This window comes from Mesoplodon mirus, assembly GCF_964341445.2.
Source record: "Mesoplodon mirus genome assembly, chromosome: 5".
Taxonomy (NCBI): Eukaryota; Metazoa; Chordata; class Mammalia; order Artiodactyla; family Ziphiidae; genus Mesoplodon; species Mesoplodon mirus.
In genome coordinates this window covers 127,570,800-127,595,126 of record NC_138980.1, presented here as the reverse complement: position 1 = coordinate 127,595,126, position 24,327 = coordinate 127,570,800, and the positions used below count along the sequence as shown (strand labels likewise).

At 40.6% G+C, this 24,327-nt stretch overlaps 2 protein-coding genes across 5 annotated transcripts in view; one reads left to right on the top strand and one right to left on the bottom strand.

Annotated features, from left to right (window-relative positions):
* Positions 1-13,774, bottom strand: part of MRPS27 (mitochondrial ribosomal protein S27) — a 129,246-nt gene extending 115,472 nt beyond the window's left edge. For all 4 annotated transcript variants that reach the window (XR_014293996.1, XM_082620468.1, XM_082620467.1 and 1 more), the window contains exons 1-2: positions 13,696-13,774; positions 7,168-7,245 (exon numbers count right to left, since the gene is read on the bottom strand). Coding sequence is in view for 3 of the 4 variants with exons in the window: in XM_082620468.1 (XP_082476594.1) it covers positions 7,168-7,245; positions 13,696-13,768 (151 nt within the window). In the remaining variant the exon portion in view is untranslated. The remainder of the gene's footprint in view (positions 1-7,167; positions 7,246-13,695) is intronic.
* Positions 13,775-13,787: 13 nt separating this feature from the next.
* PTCD2 (pentatricopeptide repeat domain 2) overlaps positions 13,788-24,327 on the top strand; it is a gene marked incomplete at its 5' end in the record, with an annotated part of 28,770 nt that continues 18,230 nt past the window's right edge. The window contains 6 exon segments of the mRNA XM_082620462.1: positions 13,788-13,822; positions 13,824-13,835; positions 13,837-13,994; positions 15,255-15,347; positions 18,741-18,870; positions 22,805-22,922. Of these exon segments, the coding sequence (XP_082476588.1) occupies positions 13,788-13,822; positions 13,824-13,835; positions 13,837-13,994; positions 15,255-15,347; positions 18,741-18,870; positions 22,805-22,922 (546 nt within the window).

The following is a 24,327-nucleotide window of genomic DNA, read 5'->3' as shown; positions in this document are numbered from 1 at the left end:
GAACTTTTTACAAGTTGTGTTTTTTAGAAGACGTGTTTTTGGAAGAAGGAAGATGATCCTTTAAAGAAGACTTGAAATGCTAGAAGGAATGGTAAGTAAATAAAATTAATTCAATTTGGGGGGAAGTTGTTTAAAATAATAATGTCTTATGTGTGTATGTGTGTTTTAAAGGATAAAACTTTAATATTAGACAATAACACATGGTTGGGGGTTATGTGACTGGACTAAAGGACAGCAGAGTGTGAATAACACTAGAATTTAAGGTAAATATGCATGCTAGAAGTTATGCAGCAACCATCTAAAAGATGTAGATTTAGAATGGTAAAACCCACCATTCTGCAAGAGTAGAAATAGAGGATACAATTTCTAGAGGGGGAGGAAATGTAAAAAACAAAAACACCACAACTGGGCTTCCCTGGTGGCGCAGTTGTTGAGAGTCCGCCTGCCAATGCAGGGGACACGGGTTCAGGCCCTGGTCTGGGAGGATCCCACATGCCGCGGAGCAACTAGGCCCGTGAGCCATAATTACTGAGGCAGCCTGCGTGTCTGGAGCCTGTGCTCCGCAACAGGAGAGGCCGCGATGGTGAGAGGCCCGCGCACCGCGATGAGGAGTGTGGCCCCCGCTTGCCGCAACTGGAGAAAGCCCTCGCACAGAGACGAAGACCCAACACAGCCATAAATTTAAAAAAAAAAACAAAAAAACACCACAACCAATCCAAAAGAAGATACAAAAGAAAGAATAAAGAAAGATGGGACAAATCACTAACTATGGTAGAAACAAATCCAAATAAATCAACAACCATAAAATGACACTGGAAATAAACTAAACTTTCCAGTCACAAAGACAAAGATTGCCAGATTGGTTTTAAAAATACATAATCCAGCTATATAAATCATATGAACACATGAAGAGTTGAAAATAACTATATGAAAAATGTACTAAGCAAAAAGTAGCCTAAAGAAAGCTGGTATAGCTATATTAATATCAGACACAATAGATTTAAAGCAAAAAGAATTCGTTTTTCAGATTAGGTGGGTCATTACATAATGACCAAAAATTCATTGTTCCAGGAAGATAATTGGTGTGCACCAAAGTAACACAGCTTCAAAGTATATAAAATTCTGAGAAAGAAAATGATAATCTCCTCAACGATCACAAAATCTATAGTAGAGATGTGCTAGGAAAGAAGCCTCTTATAAAGGAGGGTGGTCTCTGGGTCAAAGTTATGATGAGGAAGTTCTCTGAAGGCACGATGGATCCTCTATTGAACCCTGGGAGTTTTAGCTGAGAAATTATTAGATGGTTTCAGTTTTTCATGATTTCTATGTAACTGTACATCACTGTTACCCATTCAGTCAACACTAAGTTCTTTCTGGACATATGCGTACCTCACCTAATTTATGTAATTCTTTAAGAACTAGATACAAGTTATTACCGTACTTCCTAGAAGAAGTGATCTGGAAAACACAGGCTAAAACTCTGTTTTTGTTTCAGGGATAGATGACCTATAACATGTATGGAAATAACAGAAGGAATTAGGAAAAATTAACCTGAGAACCATTTGAATATAGATATTTAGCTTTCCTTCTATTTGTCTTTCTGTCACCAGAAACTTTAAAATAATAAAGAAAAAAATGTGAAGGCAAGCTTCATATACATATATACTAAGACTAAAGGAGGAGGATGTGCACAGGCCAGACCCATCTCTAGAACTGCCAGCAGACAGTAAATATGAAGCCTAGTGAATGAATACATGTCACAGACATGCAAATAGGAAAGCAGGCCTCAGAAAATCTCCATCAAGCTTCAAGAGCAGGATTTGAAAAACTACTGCAACAAGCCAAAGGCCTCCACAGCTGAAATGACACAGTAAAACTAAACCTCAGCTCATAAGTGTCCAGCTAATGAAAGATGACCACAGTGCTCAGTTTCAACCTCAATGCAAAAAAAAAAAAAAGAAACAAAAAAGCAGTAACTAAAACTGAAAGGTATCCCTTACTTTATGATTATTTATTAAATGAAAAATCAGAAATAAAATATTTAATTCAGTAGGGCTCAGGAACTAATTTAGTTCAAGTCACCTAGTCCCTTGCCCCTGGCAGGGTAACCCAAGTAAACTTCACATGGAACACAAGGAACTTCCCCCATGAGGCCTGCCTTCCTACCAGCACCCTACCCAGTTCCCCAGAATGGTTTTCTCCTGAATCCTATTCACTGTGGGCCCTAATCTGTAACAGCTGCTAACTGGCTAATGCTGCTAACTTTCACCCTGTATCTCTCCAGTAGATCTGCATGGCTAATGCAGGAATTTCAGAGACAATGCTTTAATTCAGTGTTTATTTTAACCAAAGGGAAGCCCAGTACAGAAACAGTCTAAAATTGAAATCTTCTGATTTGAGTTGGAAAGCTCAAGAATTCCCAGGGCTCTACAAAGCCTAGCTGGAGAACTATGGCTCTTTCAATAAAATATCAACTGCAATGAATTAAAATGTCTGGAATAGTTAAGTCCATGAGTTCATAATATTAGAAAAAAAAATTAAAACCCTCACTGATAACCTTTGGAGGACGGTAGGAGGTCAATTTATTATTTTCGAAGCTGCCTCTTCCATACAAACTATAACTCAGGATAACTGAACCGTTGATGAAAGGAAATTCTTTCACAAAAATTTTCTGGGTAATTAATGAGAGAAATGATAGAATTAAAATAGCAACATTTTGCAGCTCCTAATGAAAAAATTGATCTAAGCAATGATCACGAATGGCCTTTAACATCACAGTGACAACCAAATGCTCTGTGCCTCTTGACAACAGTAAACAACACTTCCTATGAAGTACTCATGCCAAAAAAATCCCCCCCAAAAAACCCCTGAATCTGATCAAGGATTCCTCTCTAACTGCCAGTTTTATAGGACATATGGAAGGTAGAGCAACATGTTAAACACCACCATAAGGATGAAAACAGCAAATCTAGAATGTGGGAAACTACAAAAGAGACCTGTTTTCTTCAACAAATAGACTGCCAAGACAGAAAGAGAAACCTATAGATTAAAATCATCTCAACACATTACAATGTATGGACTTTATCCGGATCCCATTTCAACAAACTGTAAATTAAAAAGAAATTTATAAGACATTTGAGGAAATGTGAACACTGAGGAAATATTTAATGATGTTAAGGAATTACTAATTTTTAGATATGAGAGTGGTATAGTTATGTTTTTAAAAAATCCTTACCTATAGAGATACGTATCAAAATATACATAAAATGATCAGATAACAAGAATTTGTTAAAATGTAATCTGGTGATGGGGTAGGGTTTGATGAAACAAGACTGGCAGGGAATTGATAACCATTGAAGCTGGGTGACAGACCATGGGGGTTCATTATACTACTCTCTCTACCTTTGTATGTTTCCATAAAAAAGATTTAAAAAGAGGCAAGATAAGAGGGGAACATAAGCAACTGCACTGTATGGACCTTATGTGCATAACCATTAAAAAAAATTTACCAGAGTATAAGGGAAATTTGAACACTGACTTGATATTTCATATTTAAATGATTACTAATATTTTAGATGTGATAATGGTATTAAAAATATCCTTATCTTTTAGAGGTATATACTGAAATATTTATGGGTAAAATGATATACTGTCTGTGATCTGCCTCAAAATCATCCAAAGGATCAGGATGGGGAAATAAGTAGAAGTAGAGATGAAGATTGGCCAGAAGCTGATAATTGTTGAAGCCAGGTGATGGGTAAAGAAGATTCCTTATACCATTCACTCTACTTTTGTATGTTTTACATTTTCCATTATAAAACATAAAAAAAAAAATAACCTACAGTGCTAGAAGTCAGAATAATGGTTACCTTTAAAGAGGGTAATGGGAGCCACAATAAGGGCTTCTGGAGTGGTAGGAACCTTCTATTACACAGGTTTGTTTACTTTGTGATAATTCATCAATCTGTACATTATGATTTGTGCACTTTTCAGTATATTGTACTGTAATCAAAAAATATTTTTTAAAAGCAAGAGATCCACCACTTCAATGCAAGAGAAGACACTAAGGTAGAGTTACAGGTACTACAGCAATCACTAAGAAGTTTCGTGAGCAGAAAGGCAAGAGGATACTGTATGGCCCTAAGCAAATGCTGGGATCTGGTCTCATTTTTCCCATCTCTTAAGGGAAATAGCAGCTGCCTCGGCCGCTGTTGTGGAGCATTAAACGGAACAGTGTGTGTGAAAGTGCTTAGCACAGACCCGGGGCACACAGCTAGCAGTGAACAAAAGCTGCCTTTTGACTTTTACGTCAGAGGACCCAGCCTGCATTCATGGCCTGCTTGCCCTCTAGACTGCAGCGTACGTATATGGCACTCGTGGTGTTAATCCAGACCTCCGTAGTAATAAATTACTCTCAGACGGGGAGCTGGGTAGATACCCATCAGCCCTCCCCCAAGGCTCTAACAGAAAACCACTAATGAGACTGAACAGAGGAGGCACCACAGCAGCACGACCATCCGAGAGAACCCAGCAAGTCTCCTCCGCAGTATTCGGCATGGAGGCAAAACCACTTCAGACCAGGGAAGCCGAAGCCGAAGCCCACGCCCACGCCCATATCCAGGCACCGTCCCTCCCGAGCCGCGATCCACTCCACCCCACTCCACGCCCTCCAATGGGGACGCGCCGAGTAAAAGCCTCATGTCGCCCCCTCCTCCCTCCTCCAATCAGCAAGCCCGCACCAGATCACAGAGCCCAATCACATTGCTCCACATGCCGAGGGCAGCCCTCCGCGCACGCGCGCGTGGAGAGGCTTCCCAAAGCCAGCGCCCAAACGCCGGGCTCCACGGGCTGCGCGCGTCTCCGCAGTGGCCACACTGCCATCTACTGCCCGATCATCGGCATGTAGCCCCAGGCGTACTACCTGATTCTCCGGGCCCATACCCCAGCCCAAAGGCTCAAATAAGAATTAAGGAAAACCTGCAGTAATATCACGTATGAACACAAGTTTTAATTACATTCTCTTACACAGCAGAAAAAAAAATACTGTCTCTAACGGCCTCTTTTTCTTCCAAGCAGTTTGAGTTTAAAAACCTCATCTCACCTCACAATCTAATGTTTTATATATGAGTAAAATCAAGGGGCCTAGGGACTTGTTCCTTTCACATATTTCTGGAGCACCTACTATATGTCAGGGTATTACCTGGGGCGGGCATTATCATCCCTAATTTATAGATATAGGAATCGAGTTAAGGCACAGTTTCTGAAAGCTGGCAGAGCTGGGGTTCACACCCAGCTGTCTTCCCCTCCAAGTGCAAACTCTTCACCACATCACACTGCATAATGAAGGTACAAAGTGCTGTAAGAATATAGGATGAGGAAAAAATCAACTGACTCGATAGGGGCTCAGGATGTACAGAGGATTACTGGCAGGGTGGTATTCAGTAAATGGTAGCTGGTACACACTGCTTTTCTAAGTACATTCATCTTAACAGAGAGGAGACAGTTACCTCCATGTGATATTAATTCATTGCAGAATATTATGCTCATTCTTTGGCAAACAGCATCTGCTCACTCAGGAATCCATGACAGTTTTCCCTAGGTTTGTCTCCGGATAACAGAGATGACCCATACCAAGGCACCAAATATAATGGTCTTGTTCCCTAATTTTCCCTTCATACCTAGGAAAGTGTTAACAATAGCTTATATGAAATTCTTCGTTCTCGTTTCTGCACTTCCATAGTACTTTTCTTATAATTCACATATGGCACATCAGAATGAGCTCTGCAATATAATTAACTGAGCCCATTGTGCTTTCATCACTATAACAGTGGTTCCCAAAAGGAGTACCAAAGGGCCCTCAAGGGCATTTTAGAATATATAGGGTTATCTTTTTGACTGTCTAAATGACTGCAGGGCATTACTGGCACTTACTGGGTAGCAGAAAGGAAAATTACATGACTTGCAATGCCTAGACTGATGGACATATCAAAACACTGTCCCTGTTGGGAGCCAGTGTTTTCAGTATGGAAGGGAGATACAAACATGGACTAGAGGAAGGCAAGGAAGAACTCTGTAGAGATGAACTGGAATTGCAGGTTTCAGAATGATTTTTTCATAATTTGTAAACTATGTACATGTAAGCTTATACGCATGTATGTGCACATTTGTATGTTTATGTGTACATGTATACATATTTTTCCTAGCTCTGTCCACTGAATGGGCAAAGAAGCAAAAATTCCATAGTAGCAAGGGGGACACCTAGTGCACAGATCTTGGTTTCTAATACCACTCCCTAGTAAAAGGAAACAGTGCTCCTTGGAGAAATTCAGTTGACGCTTGAACAAAACAGGCTTGAACTGTGCAGGTCTACTTATACATGAATTTCTTTCACTAAATGCGTACTACAGGATTACATGCATGATCGGCAGTTGGTTGAATCCGTGGGCGGAAACTTGGCTACGAAGAAACCACTTATTCGGAGAACCAACTTTAGGTTATATGTGGATTTTTGACTGCGTTGAGGGTGGGCTCCTTTAACCCCCATTGTTTAAGGGCTAACTGTAATTGATTTCAGGGCTAGAGCAAGAAAGGTACAAGATGGAACACTGGGAGCCAGCTTGAAACGCTTCTATTAGCCAAATTTCAGAGAACTGGACTACCAAAATAACTAAGAATGGTAATGAATCATTAAAGGAAATAAAAAAGAGGAATCTATAAGATCATACTGATAATAAACAGAGAAAGAAATGGGAGAAAAAGGGTTCTTGCTTACAGTAAATACTGAGTAATAATTAGTAAATGTGGAGGTATTAATGAATTTGGAAAACCATCATTTTGCAACCATCATAGTAAAGATTGATTCTGCAGATAAAATAGTCAGGCTGCATGGTAACTATATGATAAAAATGAACAAAAAAACAAAGAAAATAATTGTTTACATAACTCAGGGAGACTAACTGTGAAGGCAAAAATGAAATAGAAATTTGCAGGAAAGAAAAAATGATTTTGCCACATGTGAAACAACAGTCTAATTCTTTTTAAGGCTTAAAAGTGTGCTTATCTGAATTGGATTATCATAAAAGCATCATTTCACATATATCTCATATGAATATATGAATATATGGAGTGACTGGAAATGACACACATAATAGCCCGATAAGTACCTACCAAGGTGACAATCTTCTTTTTCTCTTGCTTCCCATTTGTGGCTGTCCACATATGCTGCAGAAAGCAGGCATCTTTTACCTGAGGAAAAAGACAATGACTTCAACAGGCATGATTTCACAACAGGTTCAGTTTATATACCTGTTTTATTAAACATATCTTTGCCATATTTTCCATTTACTAGATTATTTAAAGATCTATTATGAAACTGTAACCAATATTACACAGTTTACAATTCAGTTCATGACAACATACATTCAACCTCTAACAAGCAGAAGATGCAGAAAACCTGTTAAAATTTCTACCATAATGTTATGAGTAAAAATGTTGCTAATTTTGTTCCTATTACTTTAGGACTAGGAGCCATTTGTTTCCACTAACATAGAGCCTAGATGAGCCTTAAAACTCCTTCTTAGAACCCAAAATATTTGCTGAACAGCTGTTTAACTCATTAAAAGACTGCTTTATCATCATTAGTTAGTCCTAAAAAATTTCCATCTGACTTGGATCAGCATATTTACCCTTATTTCACATAAAGCAATGAGTAATATCTTACCTGAACACAGCATCCTAGTGGTAAATAGCAGAAACCTAAAAAGCCAAATCTGGTGTAACCCACAAGATGACACCTGTCACAATGACTGGCATAGAGCAATGCTCAATAAACATGAGTTCAAGGAATTAATGAGAAAGAATGAATGGCAACCTAAAATTAAAACCTTTTGAGCTTCAAAGACACCATCAAGAAAGTGAAAGAATAACTCAGAATGGGGGGAAATATTTCCAAACCATTTATCTGATCAGGGACTTGTACCCAGAATATATAAATAACTCTTACAACTCAATATTTAAAAAGACAACCCAGCAGAAAAATGGGCAAAGGATTTAACAGACATTTCTAAAAAAAAAAACACACAGATACACACATACACATAAATACACACACACACACACGGCCAACAAGTGCATGGAAAGATGTTTAATATCATTTCCCATTAAGGAAATGCAAAATATATTTAAATACAACTTCACACCCACTTAGGATGGCTATAATCAAAAAGGCAGATAATAACAGCTGTTGATAAGGATGTAGAGAAACTAGAAACCTCATGTATTGCTGGCAAGAATGTAAAATGGTGCAGCCGCATTGGAAAAGTTCAGCAGTTCTGCAAAATGTTAACGTGGAGTTAGACCAGGTAACCCAGCAATTCCACTCCTAGGTATGTACCCAAGAGAAATTAAATCATGTCCACCTAAAAAAGTGTATATAAATGTTTGTAGCAATATTATTCATATAGCCAAAAAGGAAAAATGCAAATATCCATCAATTTATGAATGGCTAAACAAAATAGTATATTCTTATAAAGGAATATTATTCAGCAATAAAAAGAAATTAAGTACTGATACATGCTACAACATGGATGAACCTTGAAAATATTATGCTAAGGAAAAAGAAGCCAGTCACAAAAGACTACATATTATGTCATTCCATTTATATGAAATGTCCACAATCGGCAAATCTAGAGACAGAAAGCAGCTTATTGGTTGCCTAGATCTGGAGGGTAGACAGGCAGAAAAACCTGGGTGGATATGGGGAGTGACTGCTAATGAGTATGGGGTTTTTTTGAAGTGATGAAAATGTCCTAAATTGACTGTGGTGATGGCTGCTGCACAGCCCTGTGTATATATAAAAAAAAAAAAAACCATTCAACATTAAATTGACTACTTTAAATGGGTGAATTGTATGTGAACTAAATCTAAATAAAGCTGTTTAAAAAAATTGAAAAGGAATGAATGGCAGACTATTACCTGAAGGTCATAGCAGACCATAAACCAAACACAACTAGAAGGCATGGGAGCCAATTAAGCACAGTATTTGAATGCTATTGTTATTCTCTATCCATCTCCCAACTAAAATATAAACATGTCTGTGTTTATACATAAGACCAGTCCCTCCCTTGCCTTCAGCAGAGGTTGGGTCAGACCTTTACTAGAATAATATGTCTAAATTTGAAGTCTAAGCAATGAAGCAATAATATTAAAAGCTGCCAAAGACTGCCTCAAAGGGGAACTAAGATATTTCTTAAAAATATTAACTATTAAAAAGTGCCTAAATTTCAAATGGATTATTTTTTTAAATGATTAGATGTTTGGAACTTAGAATACATTTATCATACAAACGATGTTATAAACTGTCAGTTACATTCCTAGATCTGTCAAGAAGGATGAACAAAGTGTAACGGCATTGATGGCATTACATTAGGTGTGTAGCTGCACACCAGGTCAGGAGTGAGCAGACCTGAGATTTAGTTTGAGTTTTACCAGCTGGTAGAAAACTTCAGACCCTGCAGTTGTAAGTGAAGGAACTGGCCGGGTGATAATTTAAGGTCTCTGCATGCTCTAACCGTCTGCCATAGAACCAAAACAATCAGTTCAGATAACCCATTCATAATTTACTGTAGCATTTCTATGTAAACTGAATTCCAATATCTAAAACCAGGTAGATCTCTCCTTTCTGTGGGAAACAAGGGCAGCCCTTTTCTACGTGAGCATGAGCTCAGGAGAGGGCTGTTAACCTATATACTCCAGGATACCAGTGACTTAAATATTCTCTATTTGTTGTTATTACATTCTCTTACTTATTCTCTATTTCTTCTCCTAGCATATGTTTTATTCTAGCATAAGAAATCAGCCCTCCTTGCTCTAAAGTCAGAAAAGACAATTATCTAGAATTATGTTCATGAGTTTTGAACTGGGACACAAAAAGCAGAGGAGGTGATGGTGGGGAAAGACAGGAGTGCCAGAATGCTGTGTGCAGTTGTTCAAGGGGATCACATGACCGAAAACAAAATCAGAACTAGTAAATTTACAAAAGATAAGCCCAGTAACTTTCATATATATATGAACTTTTAAATGTTTGCTTTATAAGAAAGTAACCAGTAATCATTTTCCATCTCCACTGAGGATACAATGAAAGGAAATAGGTATAAGGATAAAGAATTTAAATTTGGCCAGTGGAAAATCTTCCTAATAGAAACCAATGACAAACATAGGAATGAGTTACCAAGTGGGGTAGGCAGAATAACGTCCCCCCCCAAAAGATGTCCATGTCCGAGTCCCCAGAACCTGTGAATATTAGGGTACATGAGAAAGGGGGATTAAGGTGACAGATGGAATTAAGATCAGCACATCCTGGGCTTCCCTGGTGGTGCAGTGGTTGGGAGTCTGCCTGCCGATGCAGGGGACGCAGGTTCGTGCCCCAGTCCGGGAAGATCCCACATGCCGTGGAGCGGCTGGGCCCGTGAGCCATGGCCACTAAGCCTGTGCGTCCGGAGCCTGTGCTCCGCAACGGGAGAGGCCACAACAGTGAGAGGCCCGCGTACCGCAAAAAAAAAAAATATATCAGCACATCAGCTGATCTTAAAGTGAGAAGACTGTCCTGGGTTGTCCAGGTGGGCTCAGGGTTTGTTTGTTTGGCCACACTGTACGGCATGTGGGATCTTAGTTCCCTAACCAGGGATCAAACCCGAGCCCCCTGCACTGGAAGCGCAGAGTCTTAATGACTGGATTGCCAGGGAAGTCCAGGTGGGCTCAATATAATCACAGGTCCTTAAAAAGTGGAAGAGGGAGACAGGTTGTTAGTGTGATGCATGAAAGACAGAGGTATATAAGAAGGACCTGACTTGCCACTGCTCGATTTGAAGATGTTTGAGAAAGGGACGATGAGCCAAAGAATGCAGGTGGTCTCCAGAAGATGGAAAAGGCTAGGGAAACAGATTCACCCCTAGAGATTCCTAAAGGGAATACACCCCTTTCAACACCTTGATTTTAACACAAAAAGACTCTGTATCAGACTTCTGACCTATAGAATAGTAAGGTAATAAATCTACATTGTCTTAAGCCACCAAATTTGTGGTAGTTTGTTACAGCAGCAATAGGAAATTACTACACCTTCAGATAGACAGACATTCCATTATCTGTAAACCTTTTAAAGTAGGATATTCATCTTTCTGAGATACTTTTAAATGACATCATTTAAAGTTTTTCCCATCTCTGTATGGTAGTTGAGGGGTCTGTATATTAACGTTAAAACCAAAGAATTTCTATGAAGCCAGACAGGACATTAAGTGGACAATGGCAAAATGGAAAATCTAGATCACCTTCCCAAACCTTAATGTGCATATGAATCTTGATAAAATGCAGATTCTGATCAGTAGGTCTGGGGTGGGAACAGAGATTCTGCATTTCTAAAAGTTCCCAGGTGATGATGATGTTGACCCTCAGATAACATTGAAGTAACAAGGGGATAGGATGTTATCAGCCTCACAAGTTTAGATCTCTGAGCCCGTTTAATCCCACTCCGAATATGCCACCCAAGAGCATATATATATATATACCCTTCTTGAACCTGCTAACCCTTCAGCCAGTCAACTTTAAGAGCAACAATATTCTAAGATAACTATCCACTAAAAAGCAAGTATCTCCCCTGCTTAATTCTGAAAAGATACCTCCATGGACCAGAATTTCAAAGTTTAGTAAATACTTATTAAAAACTTACTTATTTTATAGTTAATTTGGCCTTTGGTAAAATGTCTCCAAACATGTTTTCCATCCAAAGGGAAGCAGTGTGACTGTGTACACAGATAGGCTTTAGAGTCACAAAGTCTAAGTGTGAATCCTAGCCTTGCTATAAAAAATTTTATAAAAATGTGGGCAAGTTACACCAGGTCTCTGAGGCTCTTTCTTCATATGTAAAACAGGGAAATACTGTATCATAACTTAAATAAGGGCATATATTAAGTACCTAGCCTAATGTCCACTATGTAGTAAGTGCCCAAAAAGTTTCCCTCTCTAGCCTCTTCACATACTGAAGTCACTTTTTCAGTTCATCTCAATAAATCTTTCTCTCATCCTCTTGGTCACTTTAGTTGCCCTTATCCATTATGTTGTAGGGAGGATCAGCGGAAGCACCAAAGTATTCCAAATACTGATTCGTCCTGAGTTTGTACAATTTTTTTCCTCTTTTATCTGGTAATGGTTCAAGATGTTTTGATGACTTAAAGCTCCTTATCAGCATTCTCAAACCCCCAGTGGTCCATAATGTACTATCCTACATACTTATATCACTTGCCTTATACCCTTCAGGTCCTGATTTCAAGACTCCTTTCACCTGTGGTCTAACCCCCTGCTTGTGCAATATAACTTTCTGTAATGAAGGAGATGTTCAATTCTGAACTGTTCAATACAGTAGCCACTAGCCACAGGTGTCTACTGAGCACTTAAAATGTAGCTAATGTGACTAAAGAACAGGATTTTAAAATTTAAACTAATTTAAATAGCCATGTGTAGCTCCCGGCTACTACAATGGAACAGCACAGGTGTAACCTATCGTGAGCTCACCATTTCAAACTACAATCAAAATGCTCACTGGAAATTCTCTCAATTCACCTTTATCTAATTTCCATTCCCTTGTTAGTATGACTGCCCCCGAATATCCTAAGCAACTATGATACTTTCCCTGATAGACAATCCAAGGTCTTGTTTAAATTGAAAAGCATTACTAACAACATAAGTAAACAAGCTAGTAAACAGCTACAACAATTAATTCTTACTGAGGTACCAAGTACTGTGCAGGCCACTTTACCTAATGTGTGACATGAAACGTTTTCATTAGCTAGGTCAATCAGTTAATTCTCAGAAAACTTCTGGTGGCCAGCTATAAGGTTTCACGTTGATATTTAAAGGCGTGTGGGCAAAACTGTACGTGTTGCTTTTTAACAGGGGCTAGAGGAGATGTTGGAAAGAGGAGATAATAGGCATTGGAAAAATCAGTTGTGATTACTGTATTTTAATCATATAATCAGATACATCTGTCAGGATTTAGCTTCTGTGAATTAAGAAAGTTTTTCACAATGTCTTCATCAGCAGGTCCTGTAAAGAGGCTTTGAGTGAGCCGTCACTCATTCGGATATCAAAGTACTTTAAAAGTAACTATTAGCATTTATTGTCTGAACGGAAAACTTGGGCAAAGAAAAGTCAATCAAAAGTTGCGCCCAAGGTCATCAGGTAAACTGAGATTAGTACTGAGAAATTCCTTCACCAAGTGAAAACCAAGGGTCTGGCCACACGTCAGGTGTTGAGGAGAAAGTTTGTGACGCCCCTCTAAGGAAACTCAACAGGGAGAGAAAAAATTTCATAGCCCCGGGGGGACACATTTGGGCTTTTCACGGGCAGCAAAGAGATGACCACCCTCACACACAAACCCGGCAAACCATACGCAAAAGCTCTCATGGTAGGACTTCCTCTGCTCTTCACACCTTTGGATAGGCAGACACTATTATCTTAGGGAAGGAGATGGGTCATAGACCTTACCTCCCCTCTCTGTGCTACCGAACACCTCCAGGGGTTTCTCTAGCAACTAGATCCCAGAAGCACTTCCTCTCCCCTTAAAAGCCCACTGCTCCCTTTACTGAAGGAACAGAGTTCTCAGGGGCCTAATGAAGCAGCCCCACGAAGGTAGCAGCCACCAACCTGTCAGGGAGAGCTGAGGCAGCGACACTTTCCGCGCCCAGAGAATCCCGCGCCGCACCACGTGGACCGCCATCTTGGAGCATACCAGAGGGATGGCCGGTAGGGGGACTGCGGGCGGAAGAAGGGCTGGCACAGTCCACGCCCCCCCCCCCCGGCTCCCGCAATTGGTGCGGCCCGGGACAGGATGGCGGCTGCCTTTCGGCCTCCGAAGCAAGTCCTACCGCAGCAGGCGCTGCGGAGTTTGGTGTATCCAGGGTTGGGAGGCTTGGGCTCCACCTGCAGCCGCTGCCGTCTCGGAGGTATCCGCGGCCTTGGGCCGTGAAGGAGGGGAGGGATGGGACAGAAGGGAGCTTTACACCTCAGCGGGCATCTCTTTGGAGAAATAACAGCGCCTCACTCAGGGGCCTAGAGCAATCGAGCATGCACTTGCCCTCTGCACGTGGGTACAGTGGTGGCCTCTGGATGTCGTGGACGCCCGTGTGCCTGGGAATCAAAGGACAGATGGGCTGGGCTCTTGACCTGGGGGCTGTAGTATTCCCTCGGATGGAGCTGTGCTGCGCCCGGGAACACCCCCTCCGCCTTGGGTGTACTGTCCTGCAGAGTTTGGGAGGGGAGGTCAAAGACTGTGAGTTTGGAGTCCAGCTCTGTAGCGAACAGTCTGAAAGACTCTGAGCAGGTTTCTTTATTTGTAAAATTATCCCTTAATATCTTTATGAAAATGATTAAATTTGAAGAGTGATAATAAAATATTTCACACTTTGTGTCAGGCTTTCTTGTAATACATTTTACATACATTCATTCCTTTCCTCCTCACATCACCCAGTGAGAGAGGTACTATTCTTCATTTACAGAGGAGGAAACCGCAAAGCTAAGTAATTTGCCCAAGGTCAGAGGGAACTGGTAGAGGAAGGGTTTGAACACAGGCAGTCCTACTGTAACCCCTTCTCTGGACTGCCTCTCTAGAAATCAGCAATTTTTGTTGTTACATTGTTATTGTAGTACACAGAGCTTTTGTTTTGGACGATTCTTTGGCCAAGCTCCAGTTCATGCACAGCCGAGCATCCTAAAGAAATGATGTTTCCTAAACTGATCATTTCTGCTAAGTTGTGGTCAGTGATTCCTGATGTATCTAGAGGATACCAAGAGTCCAAATCTGAGAGGCCATAATGCCTCATTTCACAAATGACAGTCCTGGGAATTCCAATGGTCACACTATAGCTTTTTCCCCTACCCTATATGCTTCTACCTGTTTAAACCAAATCCAGATATACCTGTTTTGCTATCTGTCTTTCAGATCCCAGATTCCTGTCTACCCATCCCCATACCCAGTTAATCACTAGCTCACAGACAAAACTTGTCTTGTGGAGGATTTGCATTCTTTGGTAGTTTGGACATTTTTTTCCCCACCAGGGTGACTTATATTTGTACCTGTCTAGGTGGGTTATTTATACTAACCGAAGATAAGATCAGTTATTAGAAAGAGACAGTCAAGCTCTACACGTTATTTGCTAAGTATGAAACAGTCAAAATGATTTTACTTTCTCTTCTCTGATTTTTAGCTAAAAGATATCTACTTACAGATAATATTGTGAAATTAAAGGACTTTCAGCATAAGAAGGTGGCTGTTGCATGTAATCTTCCTGGCACCAAAGGTAATCAAATCGATTTCATTACTTCTTTCATTGATCTGTCGTTAAACTTCCCTCTGTCTTTATCCCTGTTCAGTCTCTTCTTCAATGACCTTATCTCACAGAAGAAACTGAGACGATTTATTCTTAGTTTCCTAGTCTGCCCTTGCATGCCCCTTTCACCTCACTCTGTTATGGCAGAGTCTACCGCTCTTCTCTTGTCCCTTCTCCCAGGACCCCAGAGAAATACTAAAACTAGTGCTGCAACCAGTCCTCTAGATCAGTGCCACTCAGAGTGAGGTTCAAGGATTAGCAGCAAGTGAGAGGTGGATAGAAATGCCAAATCTCGGGCCCCAGACAATTTGTCTGCAAAATAAAGTCTGAGGGCTTCCCTGGTGGCGCACTGGTTGAGAGTCCGCGTGCCAATGCAGGGGACATGGGTTCGTGCCCCGGTCCGGGAAGATCCCACGTGCCGCGGAGCAGCTGGGCCCGTGAGCCATGGCCGCTGAGCCTGCGCGTCCAGAGCCTGTGCTCCGCAACGGGAGAGGCCACAACAGTGAGAGGCCCGCGTACAGCAAAAAAAAAAAAAAAAAAAGCCTGAGAAGAACTGCTCCACATGATTGGCTTTCAGACTTCTTGATGCCACCCTCAGTAAAAAATACAATTTGCATTGCATCTCCAGTATACACATACATATCTGTAGATAAATGATATAAAATGAAACGAAAAATGAATGATGATGCATTTTCATATTTTCTCCTGTGTGCTGGAAGAATCAGTAGACTAAAACAAAGGTTTCTTTAAAAACCCAGCAAAACATTGATAACTGTTGAGGCTGGGTGATGGGCATGTGGGAGGTGATTTTACTGTTCTCTCTACTTTTAGGTATGTTTGAAAATTTTTATTGTAAAATCTAAAAACATGGCACCACCACCCTAGGTCTTATTCCCTTTCAGCATCTGAGAAATCTTGTTGCATTCATTCCCACCTCTCCTGCACGTTGAGTTTTTCCCAGTACTTCAGATTCCTTTCTAAACACAGCAAGGCTCTCCTCTTTTTTAATAACAACTCTTTTGTTTGTCCTACTTACTTTTCCAGCTTTCCTCCTTCTCACTGTCAGATGTTTGTGAGCACCTAATGAACACTCCTTGCTTCTCATCTCTCCAGAAAGCAGTCTTCCTTCACAGGTCCGCTGTCATGCTGTTGTACAAAACCACCTACAGAACAAGAAGATAAGAGGGACGGAAAACAGATTAATCTCCACTTTAGTAGACTCAATCTAGATTTTACTTCAGTCTTTTCTTCTCACCCCAGGTTGTCTGGAGCTCTGTGAAGTTCGCAGTTAGGGCTTCGTGTCACTACCTAGTTGTTATTCCAGTTGTTATAGTCTTTCTAAGGCTGTGACAGTCGTGCATATGTTCTGAAAGGCAATTAATATGAGTGCCAATCTACTCCACTGTCAGGTATTTATAAAATCCTGTCCACATTTCATCATTATAAGAACCCACAATGGTACTCTGTTATATACCACATCATGTACAAACTTGCCCCTTCCCTCCAGCTTCCTAGCTCTTCCACAGTGGATCTCACCCTTTCTAGAACCAGTGTGATTTCCTGTTAATCTAGTCACGGTCTCCCCTCACCCCCTTTTCCCCCAGTTCTGTGCTTTTTCTCATGCTGATTCCCATACCAACAGTTCCCCACCCCCTCAGCTTTGCCACCCCTACCCAGCCCCTTCCTTCCTCTCTGGTACCTCTCCACTTCCACCAGACCTGGTCTGTTTCTGCTGCCCTGATTTCTCTCCTCTCTCCTGTTACGTTTATACTGTCACATGTCACCTACTCTGTCATTATTTTCAGGTAGCTTTATAGAAATATATCTTGTCTTCTCAAATAGACTCTAAGCTCTTTCAGGGTAGGAACCGTACCTTATCCTTCCTTGTGTCTCTCACACAAAGAAGGATACCTCTGACTGTAATATACGATAAGCACTTAATTTTGATGGATTTGTTTTAAAATACAAATTACATCTGTTGAAATTTTGGACTTATTAAGTATTAAGAAGTACAAGATGTAAAGACGTCCCATTAAAATCTTTTAGGTTGGAAATTGTTTAGAAATATTTAATAGAATAAATCCTCGTGACAGAGGAATGAAAATAATAACAATATGTCTATGATCTCCTGGCAGTCACTACATGCTGGGCTCTGTGCTAAGTGCTTTACGTACATTATCTCAGGATGACCCCATGAGGTAGGTATCATGGTCCTCACTTCACACATGAATCTTGTCTCAGAGACAGGCCTCCCCAGATCTCCCCATAGCATGCAAGTGGCAGAGCCCAGATTTCAGCCCATGTCTTCCCAACTCTAAAACCTTTAACCATTACACGATTCTGCAAATAGAGATTGGAGGGTCCATTGCATTAATTCAAACCTAATGGACCGTCTTTTCTTATAAATCGAAAGCAGTGTCTGCCTTAGATTCCTGATCTTGTGTTTTTAATGTATATTGTGCCATTCCTTTAAGCAGCATTCCTTCGGAGCTCTGGGCCTTGGAACAAATCCTGTAGACTTTCGCAGCTTCTGATACTGAGAACAGCCCTGCCTTCTGGAAAGCAGATGTTTGCTTGGTGGCTGCCTTGCATCTCACCCTACATTCTGCCAAAAATACAGTCCCTTCCTAATGCCAAGAAGCAGTGTTTCCTGTTGGTGTTTGATTGTCTCCACAGTTGATCAGATACAAGACAAGGGACATAGACCGTGATCACCTTGAAATGATTCTGTTACTAAAAGAGGGTTTGCTGCTGTTTAGAGGACTCTTTTACCCCCTGTGCATTATGCAGTACTGTGGCATGCTTTCTAACAACTGAGTAGAGAGGGACCAGGAGGAATGAAAAAGTGGTAAAATGGAATCAAGTGAAAAAGACGTGAAGTATTCTTGAATCATGTGAGTAATCCATTGTGGGCTGACCACATTTTCCTTTCAGTTTTCCTGCTAGGTGCCCTGCCAATTGATGGTTTGAATATCTCGGTTACTTTTTTTTTCTCATGGGTCACCTGTAGATACAGTTCTTTGGGCTAAGCCTCTGGGACGTTAGGTCTCAAACTTTACGGTGCATAAGCATCACCCAGGTAGTCAAAAATGCACATTCTTGTGCTCCTACTCCCAGAGATTCTGTGTTGGGAAGTCTGGAGTGAGGTCTGGGCCTGTGCCCTGTGACAGATTCGCTGCTTGATACACCACGTCTGACACTCTGCTCTCAAGACCAGCCAGTGATGGGAGCTGCATGGCTGTGAGCCTCTCTCAGTGGCTCTTTGCATTGTGCCAGGTTCTAGCCTCCCCTTCTCCCTGAGCTCAGCCTCCTGACGGTCTGAGGCAGCCTAAGTGATGACCACCACACTGTGCTTTCTTCCAGAAACCTATTTGAGAAACTTGGAAGAGAAACTGACCCAGAGTAAGCTCATCTTGAAAGAGGAGTTGAGAACCTTACTTCATTTGTGTGAGTCCTGGGACGATGTGGAGCTGGCTAAAAATGTCATTTACAGGTGAGGCATTTCCTTAAAATCCTGCCAGCCTTTGGCTTTTCCTACTCTCTCCTTTTTCCTGAGCAATCTCATCTACCTCCAAGATTTCAGCTCTCACCTCTAAACTGGTGACTTCCCAATCTCTTGTCCAGATGCCTGCCCTGAGCTCCACACATTTATATTCATTCATTCATTTGGCAAACACTTATTGGGTTCCTATTACGTGCCAGGTGCCGAAGATAGAAAAAGAGATAATTCATGCCCCAGGAGATCACCAACCTCTTCACCAAGGCCGCTTACACATTCCCAAGGTCTTCACATTCAGCTTACACAGATTTCTTCCTCTTGCTGTGTTTGCCGTCACACTGACCTGTCATGCTTTCCCCCCGATCTCATTTGCCCTCCTCCTGCGTCTACTCCATGGCGTCTCTCATCCCTGGCCTTCCTCTCTCTGTCCCCATTACCAGTGTCTTAGCTCAGGCCTCACACCTCTCACTTGGATCACTTCAGTGGACTCCGAACTAGCCTCCCCGCTACAGGATTAAGCCTGTTACATTCACTGTCTCGGATCCCTTATCAGACTTCCCCATGCCAGAAGGAACTCATATGTAATCACAGTCTGCTGTTAGGAAACCGAGCAAAGGTGTCTCTTGGGAGCAGGATGGCACCAAATCAACAGCTTCCTTTCACCATTCTTTAAAGATACATTTCTATACATGAACCTGCATTTATACTGTACATTTACAGAGAAAAATACGAGGTATTCATATATGGAATACTGGAAGAATACATACTGTAAGTTAACCATGGTTCTTTGAAATATTATATTTTTTGTTCGTCTAAATGTGTACTTTTCTGATTTCTCAAACTTGTCTATAAGGGACATTATTAATTTTATAATGTGAAAAAATTAATGTTGTTTTTAAAAAGGAAAAGAAAAACAGAATTATGCAAATTTCATTGAAACTTCGAAAAACACGAAAAAGTAGAAAGAAGAAACGCTGCCTACATCACACAGTTTGCTGTTTTGATTGTCTCTTGTTGTATAACAAACCACACCAGAACTTAATGACTTAAAATGATGACTGATTATTATTTCTCATAACTCTGTTGGTCAGGAACTGAGGCCTGTCTCAGCTGGGCAGTTCTTACTGTTATTGGCTGAAGTCACCTGCACCACTGTAGTCAGCTTTAGTGGGCTGAGCCGGGAGGTCCAAGAAGGCTTCGCTTGCGTTTCTGAAGCCTCAGTGCCCCTGCATGCAGCCCCTCCCCCCGCTGGTAGAACCTCACTGCTCACGAGTCCAGCCTGAGCTGCACTGGCGCACAGCACACGTGGAAGCTGCAGGCCTTGTGGGGCTGCCGAGGATTGGCACGTCTTCACTCCCGTCCCATTCTCTTGGTCAGGGCGAGTTAGCGGCCAGCCCCGATCCACAGGGAGGGGAAAGGATTCCACCTCTGGAAGGATGGAGCCGCGTGCACATACAGGGAGGAATGGTGGCGGCCACCTTTGGGGCCTGTCTACCACATCCAAGAAACCACTGTTAATATTTTGATATATTTTCTCACTGATTTTTTTTCATGCAAAGAGTCTGAGGTTTAGGTAGGGTTTATTTTACATAGTTGTAGTTATTACTGTGTATATAAAATGATATTTTCTTGTTTTCTAATTAGCATTGTAGCATAAATGTTTTTGCCTGTTAATACTCTAGGATTCATATTTTAATGGCTATACACTGTTCGATTATAGGTTAGGTATTTTAATTAACTGTGCCCCTATTGTTGAACATCTAAATTATTTCTAATTTTTCACCAGGATAAATAATGCCATGATGAGCAAACTCTATGCATAAAATTTATTCTTTATTTCCTTTTGGGGATCGGAGGGCATGCACCTTTTAAAGCTTGTCAATACAGACTGCCAGATTATTTTCCAAAAGGGATTATGCTAATTCACAGTCACACTGTATCTGCAAACCTAAACCTGCTATTTCAGTTTCATACAGTTGAATCATTTGAGACCCTCTGGCTCATTTTACTCAGTTTTCTTTTTACTACCCAAAGCTATCAGATGTTTACAAGAGTAACAAAACAGGATAACATTCTAAATGCTCCTTCCACTCTTATTTTTGTCATAAACATTCAAAGTATGACTCATAATCTCTTTATTGATGCTAATACTTTCTGCCTGGTTGCTGTCCTTTCCCTCTACTTGTGGACAGCTGGACAAGCTGGGTGGGGGGCGGTCGATCCTCGGCCTAACCAACCTGTTCTCTCTCTTCCTGAGACAGGCGGCCCCCCGTTGGGGAAAAAGAGCAACGAGCCAGAACATAAGCTCTTTATTGAGCCAAAATGGGGAACAACTGAATCTCCTCAGAGTCTGGACCACATGCTGTTGTTTGGTTTATAGAAGGGTTCTAGATCCTCTAACTTGAATGTTTCTTGTCAAGAAGAGGTGATATTAACTAGCTCTGTGACTTTCTAGCACTTTTATGAGTGTGAATGTCATTTAAGTTAGGAAATTTTTCATTTTTGTTTTTAATCTGGCACACATTTCTCTTGAGATTATTTACTGAAATACTTTGATTTTTAAAGATGTCCTCCTCAGCGTGCCTTACATTGTATAAGAGGGAGCATATGTGTAAGGCTTCCTGTGTGCCAGGCATATCATCTCATTTGATCTTCACAAAAACTCTCTGAGTTGAGTTCTTTTCTTATCTCCATTTTACAGATGAGGAAACTGAGGTACAGAGTCATTAATTAATTTGCTCATGGTTACACAGTTAGTAAGTAAAACAGCTGGGATTTGAACTGTCATTTTGGAATCAGAGTCTAAAGATCCTTAATCACGACACTATATTGCCTTTTAATAACTTAATTATTTCTTCTTTCCTCCAGCTTTATTGAGGTATAATTAACAAATAAAACTTGTATATTTTTAAGGTTTACAACTTGATATTTTGATATAATAAGTTAATTCATAACTGTTGTAAATGAAGCAATGAATATTTTTTGTAACTTTTATAATTGGATTATGAAATATATCTTTAAAAGTACACTCATCGTTCTTTTTGGCAGTATATATGTTTAAAATAGACTATCCATATGCAATAGCATATGACTTTTCTCAGTGATTTTAGCAGAAGGTAAAAGAATATTCTGTTCTTTAAAATCAGAGCTTCCTAAAATCTGATTTACATGCAATCATGAGGTACTTGTTTTGTCACCAGATTGTCTTCTTGGTGTCTAAAGCAGAAAGAGTTGGTTATTGAAAGGAAATTTATGGGGGGGATTTTCAGTTCTGCAGTTCTAACTGGCAGACTGGCTGCTTGTAGAAATCCCAAGCCACATACATATAAAACATCACTGTCTTTGAAACTAGCCTTTTTCTAAAACTAAAATTTCAAAGCTGCATTTAATTTGTTTGGCTAGGTGATTGTAATCCACATATACTTTTCCCTTAGCCAAGAAAAACAGAGAAATTTGTCTAAATTGTAAAATGCACCTATTGGTCATTTGCCATCCCATATGGGGATAAAGCCAGACTTGAGGGGGACACAGCATCACCCCACTCCTTTCCTTGTTCTTCTCCAGGAGCATGGAAGGAGACAGTCCATTCTGCTGGGCTTACAGATACAAGACCCCTGCTATTCCCTGACATATGTTCACATTCAGTCCTAGCAGGTTGTTGGTAAATTGAGATGATTACAATCTGCATTTTTACTTTCTTTTATTTCAGAGTATGTGGGCCTCTAACGACCTTGTTTGTTTATTTAAATGCCTAGTATACTTCTGCTTGCCAGGATTCTTCTGGTCATCTTTAATTCTGCACTTTCCCCTCCAGACTGTGAGAGGACCTCATTCTTTGCTGTGTCCCCAACACCTAGTAGAGTGCATGCCACGGTCTGTCTTTCCTCAGGTCCCACTGTTTGGCTCACTGAATTATTTTGATTACCAGGTACCATGCAGAGAACAGGAATATCACTTTGGGGGAGTACAAGTTTGGACCACTTTTCATGAGGTTGTGCTACGAGTTGGATCTTGAGGAATCTGCAGTGGAGCTCATCAAAGACCAGGTTACTGTCTCCCAATTGCTTTCCCTGCCATGGTGACTTCCTTGCGCTGAGGATGGGGTGTTTTCAGTGATGTTAGGAAGGGAAGCTCTTCTATACACATTATTTCTGGGTTAGATTTTCAGAGAAAGGCTGCTGGGTTGAAGGAATGAGCTCTTCCCTGGATTTTTAAGGTTTCCTTGGAGTCATTGCTTATGAAGAGGTGTAGGTCTCTTTATACACAGGTGTGGAAGAGGTGTAAGTACAGATTACAAGGTATCTACCTACCTTGGATGTGTGTCCACCTGGGACTGACATCTTCTCTTTTGAGGAGCTTTTAGTGGGGGATAGTTGGAGGCAGGCTGCCATTTTAAGACTGCCTTTCCTCTTCTTCACCTGTGCCTCTCTCCTGTTTTCGTATTTTTACTCCTGGTTGAAGGCTATGTTGTAAAGTGCTTTTCTGTTTTCAGAATTTCTGCTTTTCACATATTCTGATTTTATTTTCCTAAAAGCAAAAGTAACAATAATTAGTTTTGTAATTATTCATTGAATATTTACCAAGTTCGCAGCATCATGCTTAAGCATTATACATGTTTCATTTCATTTGTTTCCCACAATAGCCCTGGCGAGGTAGGTACTATTATTATTTCCATTTTACAGATGAGGAAACGGGGACTCAGAGACATTATAAATTCATCCATGGTCAGAAATATTTATTAAATTTTGGGGCCAGGGCTGGCCCCCTGGGACATTTTAATATTTTTAAGAATCTCCATAACTAAGTTGTCCTTTTGCCTCTTACTTTTTTTCATATAAAGTCTTGTATCCATGGAGGAACTGTTAACTGTCACCTTGCCCCTCTTTTAAGGACCCTGGGTATTAGAAAGATGACCATAATATATTAGTAAGCAGAGAAAAGGTGGTTTAAGAACAGTATGGATTCGTTTGAGCCTATTTTTTCCTAAAAGAAGAAATATACATACATATTTACATTATAGCATGTATGTTTTAAAAATCTAGAAGGATATACACTAAACTACTGCTTATCTTCAGGGGGTAGAATTAGAGGAAATCCTCACTTTTTACTGTATATACTTTTGTATTGTTTGACTATTCTGTAATAAGCATATGTTAATGTTATAATTAAAAGAAAACAAACGTTTCACTGTAATAAATCATAGCCATGAGTATAATGATAAAAAGAAACAAAAAGAAAGAAAATGAGGGTAAAGTTTTTTGGTTTTTTTAACCTACCTGGGCATGAAACATTCATGTATGTATACGTTTCCTGGAGTTGTAAAATAAACTGAATTAGAGTCAAGTGCCATAAAGCCTAATCCTGCTTCCACCTTACCCTGTCGTGTCCCCTGCCCAGAACCCTGAAGTGCCACCAATATGGTAGCCACTACCCCCGTGTACCCCTGGAGGC